A 12,786-nucleotide genomic window follows, 5' to 3' on the forward strand; every position below is an offset into this window, starting at 1 on the left:
AGAGGAAGGATTTGACATGACGCCATGTTTTGGCGCAACCGCCTGCCTCAGAAGTCACAACACACTTAGAGGTCTTTTTACGAAGCTGCGGGGAAAAAGGCCCTAAGCTAGCGATGGGGGCCATTTTTTCCCATGCACCAGAATCCTTTTTACCGCAGCGGGTAAAAAGCCCCCAGACAAACAGGACCACATGGTAAGAGAACTCTTACCACATGTCCATGCGGTGGGGAGCCCTTACCGCCACCCATTGAGTGCACACTCGAGGCAGAACTACCGATTTAGCATTCGGTAAGCCTGTGTTGGGCTTACCGATGCTTTGTAAAAGACCCCCTTTAACTGATATTTTTTTAAGGATTATTTAACCCCAAAACTACAGATTGTTGTGTTTATTTATTTTATTTATTTTTAAAACTAAGCAGCTTACAATAAAAAACTGTTTAGAAGTTTTCAGATTGTTGTGACTCCTGAGGCAGAATGTTGCACCAAAACACAGAACTGTGTCAAGTCCTTCCTCTGAATTCTCATTGTCTTTTGAGATTTTTTTTTAACACAGACATGTTGGTTTACATTTTATTATTTTTTTACAATAAACTTCGCATTTGTCATTCATTTACTATAAGGTTTAATTTTCTCTCTTTTTTGTTAGTCTTCCCCTACTGATGTTTTCCTTTCTATTTTTTCCATAGGGGACTTTTTCTCCTTTTTGGCACTTGTACATTTGTGGTACATTCAGGATCTAGATCTTGGAGATTTATAGTCCTCTTCAGCGAGGGACTAGACAGAGTTCATAAGATCTGGGGAAGTTTCCTAAGGCACCAAATAAGGGGCTGAGGTCGATGTCCTTTGGTTCTTTGGTAGACTTGAGAGTGAAGTTCTGTAAGATGGTGGTGAAGAGCAGGAAGAGCTCTGTACGGGCCAGAGCCTCTCCCAAGCAGGTCCGTTTCCCTGGAAGGAGCAGAAAGGTCAATATTCAGTGGCAAAGCCTCTATTTGAATATATAAGAAGAATTCATTTAAAGCTACATACATTTCATGTAAGTGCCACCACTGAAAATTATGTATAACTTATCTGTTTATGGTCACCATTTCTACAGATAAGTTATACATTTAGTGGCTGAATTTCAAAACTGATTTTATGAGCTTTACTTTGCCCTTCTCCTAGCACAAACCATGCCCCTTTTCTAAATGTAAAATTTTAGCTATTTCATAATTCAAATGACCAAAGTTATATGTTTATCCACTAAGAATTTTGTTTAAAGAATGCACTTACTACTACTACTACTACTACTTGACATTTCTAAAGCGCTACTAGGGTTACGCAGCGCTGTACAATTTAACATAGAAGGACAGTCCCTGCTCAAAGGAGCTTACAATCTAAAGGACAAATGTACAGTCAGTCAAATAGGGGCAGTCTAGATTTCCTGAAAGGTATAAAGGTTAGGTGCCGAAAGCAACATTGAAGAGGTGGGCTTTGAGCAAGGATTTGAAGATGGGTAGGGAGGGGGCTTGGTGTAAGGGCTCAGGAAGTTTATTCCAAGCATAGGGTGAGGCGAGGCAGAATGAGCGGAGCCTGGAGTTGGCGGTGGTGGAGAAGGGTACTGAGAGGAGGGATTTGTCCTGTGAGCGGAGGTTACGGGCGGGAACGTAAGGGGAAATGAGGGTAGAGAGGTAATGAGGGACTGCAGACTGAGTTCATTTGTAGGTAAGAAGGAGAAGCTTGAACTGTATGCGGTATCTGATTGGAAGCCAGTGAAATGACCTGAGAAGAGGGGTGATATGAGCATATCGGTTCAGGCGGAATATAAGATGTGCAGCAGAGTTCTGAACAGATTGAAGGGGGGATAGATGGCTAAGTGGGAGGCCAGTAAGGAGTAGGTTGCAGTAGTCAAGGCGAGAGGTAATGAGAGCGTGGACGAGAGTATGGGTGGTGTGCTCAGAGAGGAAAGGGCGAATTTTGCTGATGTTAAAGAGAAAGAAGCGACAGGTCTTGGCTATCTGCTGGATATGCGCAGAGAAGGAGAGGGAGGAGTCGAAGATGACTCCGAGGTTGCGGGCAGATGAAACGGGGAGGATGAGGGTGCCATCAACTGAGATAGAGAGTGGAGGAAGAGGAGAAGTGGGTTTTGGTGGAAAGACGATAAGCTCAGTCTTGGTCATGCTAATGCCCACCTTATACAGCAAAAATGGCATAACGCAGGATGCGCTAAAGGGTTCTGTATTAGTTTTGCCATCTGCATACATTAAGCGCATGCTATTTTTCATTGGGTTTTTTTGGAGGGGGCATGTCAGGGGTACAGAATGAGCGTGGATGAACTAATCATTTAAGAACAGATTCAGTAAATGACGCCCAAATTTGGGTGCCTGAAAAAAATCGTCACAGAGTGCTATTCCATAAAGGACGCTCCGAGTTGAGCGCTCTGTATAGAATAGTAGTTAGAGTCCATTCCCATGGCCAAATCTGGGCATCAATGTTTATGCCAGCTGAAACTTGGTGTAAATGCCGGTGTCCAACTCTTAAAGAAATATTTTAAACTTATATATAGTATTTCTTCATAACGACATCAAGGAGTGTAATCAATATATTCTTTAGTTTATGTAGTTTTTATATATTGTATACATTTTTCAATGGAGATCTTCAGATGCTACTGCAGCTCAAACCATACGACTGTTAAGGGATAAGTTTAGTTTGTAGTGATCAGTCCAGGGTGTTTCTGTCCATTTAATATCTATTATTATTAAGTTCTGGTCTGTTGAAAGTTTGTATGAGATGAGATCAAGTGTGTACCCTTTGACGTGGGCTGCTTGCATTTATAGCCATTTATAGAAAAATCACAAAGTGTCAGGAGTGTAATAATATAAAGAAAATCAATAAAATATGTATACCACTCCAATTATACTCTCTGAAGTGAATGCAAAATTATGATATTTACTAAATTTTATAAAGTAGCCTCAATGGCCCAGGGAACCATGTTTAGTTTAGGACTCCACTGAATTGGCCGACATCATGGGCTCCTCCTCTTTTCAGAAAAAACCACCGATACTAAAAAACTCCCTCTCTCAGGGGAGAAAAAGATCAAGTGGATAAAAAACGGAAAAGAGGGGTATTTTATCAAAATATCAATAAGAGTGCACAACACCACAGCGAGTGTTAATGGAAGTAAAGGAAATATATTTACTTCATAAACCTTGATATTAAGAGAACAAAGAGCACTATATCAAACTGAAACCAATGTATCTCGGAGCTACAAATGTTTTTCACTTTGAGATGAACTTGCTTGTATAAATATGTTAAACAAATTACTTATCTTTGAGGCAAAATAAATAGGCCTTTTTGAAAGTTCAACCCATCTGGTTCATCTTTTTGTAATGCTCTCGATCATCAATCCATAGTATCCTGTTTGTATAGTCGTCAGTCTCTGGTTGTTTTGGTATTGAAGTTAAGTTGTATAAGCGTGGGTAATACTTAGAGAAGTATTAAATCTCGCTATGTCTAACAGGGTTTCTCGACAGCCAGGGACCCCACTGTTTCGCAGTCTTCATCAGGAGAAGTTTCAAAATTAATAGAAATTACATTCCTTTCTATCCATCGCGAACAATGATTCAAAACATGGCGCCTGTTAATATAAGACGCCGGTGTTTAAACTCCACCCTCTTCGAGAGGCGTCACTGTTTGTTTGATCCAATCAGCAGTCCAAGTTTAGATCTTCAAATTTGCATATCACTAATTTCAGTCATTTTAAAGCCTTGATGTCAACTATATATCAGAAAAAGATATTATATTTTGAATAAAAGAGACTAGACTTTAACTGAAACTATATATTACATGAGAAAGAAGTTGTCTTGATTTTAAATGAAATTCATACTTTTAAATATGTGCTTTTAAATCTATCACACACCTTGTGTTTTCACTCGCCAATTACTAGTTGAAAAATGCTGTACAGCCAATGAAAAGGTTATATTTGACCACAAGAAAACCTAACATTTTTCAATAAAATGCTTCCCATTCAATTGGTCCATTGAGACCATTCGGGTGTACAGTTCTTAGGTGATAAATCCATTTCTGTTCTTTCTGCCGCAGAACTCGCGAAATATCACCCCTTCTATTATTGTTTGCAAGTTGTTCAATTATTAAGCATCTTAGTTGGTTAAATTCATGATCATTATCAGTACAGTGTTTAGACAAAGGCATGTGCATTTTTCTGGATTGAATGGCGTGCTTGTGTTCCGAAAGTCTAGTTTTAAACATTCGTTTCGTCTGACCTATATATCGCAATCCACAAGGACATGTGATTAAATATATCACTGCTTGGGATTTACACGTTGTCTTTCCTTTTAAATAGATCCAATCATGTTTTGAATCATTGTTCGCGATGGATAGAAAGGAATGTAATTTCTATTAATTTTGAAACTTCTCCTGATGAAGACTGCGAAACAGTGGGGTCCCTGGCTGTCGAGAAACCCTGTTAGACATAGCGAGATTTAATACTTCTCTAAGTATTACCCACGCTTATACAACTTAACTTCAATACCAAAACAACCAGAGACTGACGACTATACAAACAGGATACTATGGATTGATGATCGAGAGCATTACAAAAAGATGAACCAGATGGGTTGAACTTTCAAAAAGGCCTATTTATTTTGCCTCAAAGATAAGTAATTTGTTTAACATATTTATACAAGCAAGTTCATCTCAAAGTGAAAAACATTTGTAGCTCCGAGATACATTGGTTTCAGTTTGATATAGTGCTCTTTGTTCTCTTAATATCAAGGTTTATGAAGTAAATATATTTCCTTTACTTCCATTAACACTCGCTGTGGTGTTGTGCACTCTTATTGATATTTTGATAAAATACCCCTCTTTTCCGTTTTTTATCCACTTGATCTTTTTCTCCCCTGAGAGAGGGAGTTTTTTAGTATCGGTGGTTTTTTCTGAAAAGAGGAGGAGCCCATGATGTCGGCCAATTCAGTGGAGTCCTAAACTAAACATGGTTCCCTGGGCCATTGAGGCTACTTTATAAAATTTAGTAAATATCATAATTTTGCATTCACTTCAGAGAGTATAATTGGAGTGGTATACATATTTTATTGATTTTATTTATAGCCATTTGAAATCCCATAATTGGAGGAATTCCTTACATCCTCGTGCATTGATTGAGTTTGGGTCTTCTAAGTGAAAGTTGATGTCTCCTATTACTAGTACATTTGAGTTGGTTACACATGTATTTGAAATGAAATCCATGAAGTTAGTCTGGCTTTCGTTCCAATTACCTGGAGGGCTGTAAAACAGGACACAATTCAAATGATTGCGAAGGGTTTTGTTGTGGATTCTGATTGAGGCCATTTCAAATTGAGGTGTCATGGATTCGGCAATGGTGTCGGTGGTAAAGTGGGATCGATAGATTAGTGCTATGCCTCCGCCTCTCTTTTCCTTTCTGGTCCAATGTGTGATTTTGTATCCTGGAGGGCATAGGTCTAGGATTATGGGGTCCTTTTGGTCATGGATCCAGGTTTCATTGATGAAGAGTAGGTCTAGGTATTCTGCCATGATCGGGGGACTGGGGGAGCGGGAGGTCTGGAATAGGTAGGTCTTTCTTTATTGTTGAGTTTTTATTTAATCTCATTTATATTTTGAAACATGGTGGCTTGTGCATAGGGATGTACACACACAGAGGAAGTATAATAACCGAATAACTTTTCATAGCTTAGTAACTTGTTATAAATCATAATTAGTGTGTCATTTGGAGGGGCTGGTTATAGGGACACCCTAGCATGTGTTCTATTCATGCAGATATTTTTTTTTCTCCTGGTAAAGGGCCACTAAAATAAACACCATGTTATGAGAATCAGGTGCTCAACATTCAGAGTTTCTATCTATCTATCTATTTATTTACTTACTTACTTACTTACTTATTTATTTATTTATGGCATTTAATCCCACATTAAACATGAATTAGATTGGAACCTGGGAGCATTTAAAATTTTATTTTATTTTTTTCTAATGCCTACAGAAAGAAAAAAAGATGGTATGTAGGAACTTGATCCTTTTGCTTTGTGGAATGCAGTGGTATATTATAAAAATGCATTTGCTGTTTTTTTTATTACTACTGTTAAACAGAGAAGGTATTGATTAATGAGGGAAGAGTATAAATGCGCCAACATTGTCCAGTTCAGCATACCATAAGCAGCCAAGTTCATACAAAGTTAATTATCAACATGGCATTTGATTGGGCTATAAAGATTTGTTGTTTAATGGGAGCTCTGACATGAGGGGGGAAGAAGAGGGGGAGAGAGAGAGTAATGCATTGCCCCCCCCCCAGTCCACCTCTGTGCCCCCCTCCCAAATTGCAGGGCATGGAGAAAGCCTGTTGTTAAAAATTTACCAGCACATCACTGGGGACAGGGCTCAAAGGAACTATAGCAAAGCCCCAAGTGATTGTTTGGTTAAAGTATCAAGCCTGTGGAGAGAACAGACTTGGAAAATCCTTACTTTCGACTTGAATAAAGTTATTGTTTTACTTGCAACCTGTGTGTTTGGCTGTATTTCTGAGCATTCCAACCCATGGCCACAAGTCCACAGTATCACACCCTCATTCTATAATGTACACTCCATTTGCACACTGGGATTATAGAATACCAACACTTACACACATGAATGTTACAGATTTGCACCAACTTCAATGCTCTATTATTTGACAACGTATCTGCTGCCCTAAAAAAGTTCTTTAATAAATACTGCAGACTGGACGTCTGTCCAAACCACCTTTTGAAAATTGCTCCAAAATGTCTTGTTGAAGATCTGACCTCCTATCTAAACTATATGCTAGAAACTGGGACTTTCCCGCCAGAGCATGGTAATATTCTACTCACTCCCATACCAAAGAACCTTAAGGTTAAATCCGATGTTATTTCCAGTTATCGCCCAGTGGCTTCCATACCATTGGTTATCAAATTAATGGAGAGTATGGTGAACGTCCAGTTGAATGAATTCCTGACTAACTTTAACATCCTTCACCATTTGCAGTCAGGTTTCCGTACCCATTATAGCACTGAGACAGTACTTGTCACCAGCTTATCAAACTTCAAACAAGAGCTATCCATTGGTCGGAAAGTACTTTTACTTCAATTTGACATGTCAAGCGCCTTTGATATGGTGGACCACAACATACTACTTCATCTTCTTGACTCTTTCAGCATAGGTGGGTCGGTTCTACGCTGGTTCAAGGGCTTCTTAACCTCCAGATCCTATCGGGTTACCGTGAATTCAACCATCTCTGCTCCATGGACTGCCTCTTGCGGGGTGCCCCAGTGTTCGCCCCTCTCTCCAACATTATTTAACATCATGCTGGTACTGTTAGCCACAGCTCTAGCGGACCTTGGCCTCAATCCGTTCATCTACGCCGACGACATAACCAACTACATCCCCTTTCATACCACCGTATCCGAAATAGCTGATCTCATTGACGCTAGCTTCTCCATAATCAAACACTGGGCTCAGGTGTTTCGGTTCAAACTTAACAAGGACAAGTATCATACTCTTGTCCCCGCATTGCCCACTCACTGATACTACTCTTCCTGTTCAAGGCTATGTCCTACCAATTTCCAACAGTTTGCATCTCTTAGGTCTGAATCTGGATGTGTACCTACAGTTAGACAATCATGTGCAAACAAATGTTTAATGCTATGTGGAGGCTCCGGCGCATTAGATATTTCCTTCCAAGAGAGCTGTTTCACACCCTTGTGCTCTGGCTAGTACTGTCCCACCTTGATAAGTGCAGAGGTATGTGAAGGTAGATGCGTGTAGTGATTTGTATTTGAGTCCTCTACAATTGGGGTAGTGGAGGTTTAAGAAGGTACGTGATGTTTCGTGCAGGTAAGTCAATTAGGTCTGACATGTATGATGGAGCTTCTCCATGGATGATTTTATGGGTTAAGGTGCAAACCTTGAATGCAATTCGATCTTTTAGTGGAAGCCAATGTAATTTTTCTCTGAGGGGTTTGGCGCTCTCATACTTCGCCTTTCTGAATATGAGTCTAGCTGAGGTATTTTGGGCAGTCTGGAGTTTCTTAATGTTTTTTTCTTTGCATCCTGCATCTTTGCATCCAGGTGGCTCAGTACTAACGATTGCACTAGTTTGCGGAATACTTCCCTTGGGAAAAAAGGTTCCACTCTTTTCAGCTTCCACAGCGTTCGCAGAGACAGGGCATGGGCGTCTCCCACAATTACATGCACATGTTATAGAAAAGTGTCATTTACATGCCAAAATGCAGCATGTAGGCATATGCATTTTACACCTGCAATAGACATGGCTTAAGTGAGTTGACCTAAATGTTGGCAACTCTGCGAGAATTCTATAATGGAATATGGGTAACCAGATCCCATTATAGACTTCATGCTCAGCAACTGGCATTTTGGCACCTAACTTCTACTGCATTTTATAGAATTTCTCCCTAAAAGAAACAACCCACAATTGCCTCAGTTTGTCCATAGTGCCATGGAATGTGTGACCCTGCACTCCTGGGGTTTGCAGACGATATTGGGCACTAATGTTTTAGGGAAAAGGAAAAGGAAAGATGGGTGAAAGTCTATTAGTTATACAAATATGAAAAGAAGCTCTTTTTCTGTCATGGTAAATACCTGCGGAAAAAGGCACGAATGCATCGTTTTTCTTAAAGTTGCCGTTCTGATCCAGGAAGTGTCCTGGGTTGAAGGACTCTGGGTCTTTAAAATGTTTTGGATCCTTTAATACTGACGTCAACATGACGTATACATCTGTATTCTGAAAGAAAGAGATTAGGGTGGAAGGGGATGGTAAAATTAAGAACTGGATAGATTCATTGGGTGGTATTTTAAGATTTTATCTGTCTTTCACACTCTGTGAATACTAAAGTTGAGTTGAATCTCTAGAAAGAACACCAGACTCCAGTCTGCCTTTGCATTTCGCTTTCTCCTATGCCTGAATTTGAAGATACGTGGAGGGGCATAATCGAAACGGGCCGCCCATCTCTAAAGATGCCCATCTCTGGGAATGTCTACGAGAAGGGGTGGTCCGAAGTGTATTTTCGAAAAAGATGGGCGTCCATCTTTTCTTTCGTAAATACGGGTGGAACCGGCCAAATGCCAAGGATTTGGGCGGATTTGAGATGGGCGCCCTCAGTTTTCAGCGATAATGGAAACTGAAGGCGTCCAGCTCAAAAACGAATAAACCCAAGGCATTTGGTCATGGGAGGGGCCAGGATTCATAGTGCACTGGTCCCCCTCACATGCCAGGACACCAATCGGGCACCCTAGGGGGCACTTGTAACAATTAAAAAAAAATGAAAATACCTCCCAAGTCCATAGCTCCCTTCCCTTGGGTGCTGAGCCCCCCAAATCCCCCCCCCAAAACCCACTGCCCACAACTCTACACCATTACCATAGCACTTATGGCTGAAGGGGGGCACCTAGATGTGGGTACAGTGGGTTTTGGGGGCAGTTTGGAGCGCTCCCATTTACCACCACAAGTGTAATAGGTAGCGGGGGGATGGGCCTGGGTCCACCTGCCTGAAGCAGGGGCGTAGCCAGACAACAGATTTTGGGTGGGCCTAGGTAAGAAGTGGGTGGGCACCAAATGTTCTTCCCCCCCCCCCCCACCCACCCACCACCACCACCACCACCATCACAACAATATCTCAGCTGGCAGGAAAATGCTTCTTTCCACCTTGGCAGTCTGCAGCAGGTATGCGCTGAAAACTGAGCATGCGCAGGTGCCAGTATTGTGGAGAGTAGAATTTTGTTACTATCAGGGGAAAGTCTTCAGCTGACAGTGCTTGGGATCTCCACCAGCTACCGCTAAATGTGCTACTGTTGGGTGGACCTGAGCCCTAAGTGGGTGGGCAATGGCCCACCCAGGCCCACCTGTGGCTACGCCACTGGCCTGAAGTCCACTGCACCCAGCAAAAACTGCTCCAGGGACCTACATACTGCTGTGATGGCTCTGGGTATGACATTTGAGGCTGGCATTCAGGCTGGAAAAAAGTTTTTAAAGGTCTTTTTTTGTGGTGGGAGTGGGTTAGTGACCACTGGGGGAGTCAGGGGTGGTCATCCCCGATTCCCTCCGGTGGTCATCTGGTCTCTTAGGGCACTTTTTTGGGACTTATTCGTGGAAAAAAAGGGTCCAAAAAAGTGACCTAAATTCCCGCTAAAAACGCCCATTTTTTTTTTCGATTATCGGCCAAAGGCGCCCATCTCTCCTCGGCCGATAACCATGCCCCAGTCCCGCCTTCACCACGCCTCCGACACACCCCCATCAACTTTGGCCGTTTCCGCGACAGAGTGCAGTTGAAGGCGCCCAAAATCGGCTTTCAATTATACCGATTTGGGCGCCTTTGCGAGATGGGCGTCCATCTCCCATTTTGGGTCAAAATATGGGCGCCCATCACTTTCAATTATAAGGCGGATAATCACCCTCATTCTATATACTTGCTTACCCAACTTGACGTTTACCCCCGAATTTTATATAGCACAACCAAAATTGCACACACAAATCTGGTCATATTCTGAATTTGCACATTTGGCATGTGAATCTCAAAAATGCAGACATATAGCAACCCACTGAACCAGAAATCACTGTAGTCAGCAACAATGGCTTTTATTGTTAGATAATCCTAGTCAGTACGTCCTGATGTGCAAAGAAATCAGTCCCTTTCTAAAAATACCAGGAACGATACCTTGGGAATGGTGTATCCTCTGAACTCAGTATCTCGTGCCACTGCGTGTGGAACTCCTATTGGCAGAAGATCGCTGAAACGCTGGATCTCATGGATCACAGCGTCAGTGTACGGCATCTTGTTCCGGTCCTCCATGCATGGGCTACGGTTTTGGCCAATCACAAGATCAATCTCCTTCTGTATTTTTTCTATTAAGAAATCAAGAGAATTGTATAATCATGACAAGAGGTAGCTGAGGAGCGATACCGTCTGCCTCAGTCATGATATTCGCCAATGCATTTCCATGTGTCTCTCTGCTTTAGACTAGAATGTCAAAATATTCTACTTATGGTAATCTGAAAGGAAGGCAAACATGATCTAATTGTTGTATATTATCACCTGTAATTTTGGGGTACTTTAAAAATATCAGGAAACCGTATCTCAGGGTCGTGCTGGTAGTCTCTGTTCCAGCAAAGAACAGGTTGAGTGTGGTAAATACCAAGTTTAACATGTAAAACGCCGAAGCAGGATTTTGTTTGTCCTTGAGAGAAAAATGAACAAAGAATAGGTTAAAAAATAAAAAATATCTTCTTTTTTTTTACTTTATTTTTATTAATTGAAGATTATCTTACAAGTATCCACTTGATTCAGAAATACAATCCACCAAACGTAAAAAGAATTAAGTTAAACAATATAGAAACTACATAAAAATGACATTACCACCGATAGATTCATTAGACCACAATCAATTTAAGGGAGAGTCGTTTAGGATGTCCCAACGGAAAAGCCAATGGGGCCATTAACCCCTACAGCCAATTGGTCCTCAGATGTGCATGCCGAGAATCTATCTAGAGCTGAAGCAGTTCAGTCGACTGGAGAGGAAACTCTTGGTGCTATATGGGGGTTTCTTACCAAACTGGAGTCTACAATTGTAAGTTGTTCATCAGATATTGCTACTCTTAGACAATCCTGTGGGACTTTGGCGCAATAGTTTGAGACTTTATAAGCAGGTCATCACGCAAGACTTAAAAATATGGAAAAGTCTCTGAAAGATAATACAGAGGTGGTGCAAGCATTAGTTAAAGTTAAATCTTGAATCATCGTAAACTGGAACAATCTGAAAATCAATCTAGATATTTGAATCTTAGATTCCTTAATTTTCCAAAGGTTTTGGGGTTACAGCCATTGGATATTATTTGTAGAAATATCTTATGGGTCCTTTTACCAAGCTGCGGTAAAAGGGGGCCTGCGGTAAAAGGGGGCACAAAGTTTTGACGCACGCTGAGGCCCCCTTTTACTGCAGTCGGTAAAAGGCTGTTTTTTTTCTTTTGAAAAGAAATGGCCATGCAGTAAGTCTACCATTTGCCATGCGGACATTTCAGGGGGGAGCCCTTACTGACACCTATTTAGGTGACGGTAAGGGCTCCTGTGCTAACCTGACTGCAACCGGGCAGCACATGATGCTGTCTGCCTACCGCCAGGTAAGCCCCAGCACTGGAAATGGTGCGCACTGGGGGTGGGAACTACCGCCGAGCTCCTGCGGTAGCCTGGCAGTAGTTCCGATTTGGCACACCTCAAGCTCTTTGTAAAAGGGCCCCTAAACAAGGTCTTTTCAACTCCCTCGGTAAATAAGGTATTTTATTTGCCTAATAAATTTTCAGGGGCATATCTCTGGATATGTCAGTCGTTTTGGACTCTTCGCAAGAGCAAGTCTCAGACCGAGCCACTTTACTTGTACATTTGTTGTTGAGCAAGATTTAAATATGGTTATGCAGTTATATTTCCGCAACTTAAAACAATTTTTCTATGGGCAAAGAATATGGATTTTTCCTGATGTAGCACAGGTGACACAAGGAGGTGTTCTTCTTCGTGAGTCAGGAAACTTTAACCTTAGGTGCCACCTTTGTGCTGTGGTAGCCTTGTTAAATATTAGGGTATTAGGTACATGTTCTTTGTTCCAGAACATCTTCACTCCTTTTTGGATTTCAAGAAACTCACACTAGGTCAAAAAGCCCAGCCTTCCTCAACTATATTGTAACCTGCCAATTTATCATGCCAACGCCTGATTTCCTTGTTAATTAATTATTATCTTCATAAT

At 41.4% G+C, this 12,786-nt stretch overlaps 1 protein-coding gene across 2 annotated transcripts in view; it reads right to left on the reverse strand.

Moving 5' to 3' along the window:
* Positions 1-273: 273 nt before the first annotated feature.
* Positions 274-12,786, reverse strand: part of LOC115480088 (cytochrome P450 2G1-like) — a 64,757-nt gene continuing 52,244 nt past the window's right edge. For both annotated transcript variants that reach the window (XM_030218546.1, XM_030218547.1), the window contains exons 6-9: positions 11,088-11,229; positions 10,710-10,897; positions 8,638-8,779; positions 274-945 (exon numbers count right to left, since the gene is read on the reverse strand). In XM_030218546.1, the coding sequence (XP_030074406.1) occupies positions 764-945; positions 8,638-8,779; positions 10,710-10,897; positions 11,088-11,229 (654 nt within the window). In that variant the 3' untranslated portion in view covers positions 274-763. The remainder of the gene's footprint in view (positions 946-8,637; positions 8,780-10,709; positions 10,898-11,087; positions 11,230-12,786) is intronic.

This window comes from Microcaecilia unicolor, chromosome 11, assembly GCF_901765095.1.
Source record: "Microcaecilia unicolor chromosome 11, aMicUni1.1, whole genome shotgun sequence".
NCBI lineage: Eukaryota > Metazoa > Chordata > Amphibia > Gymnophiona > Siphonopidae > Microcaecilia > Microcaecilia unicolor.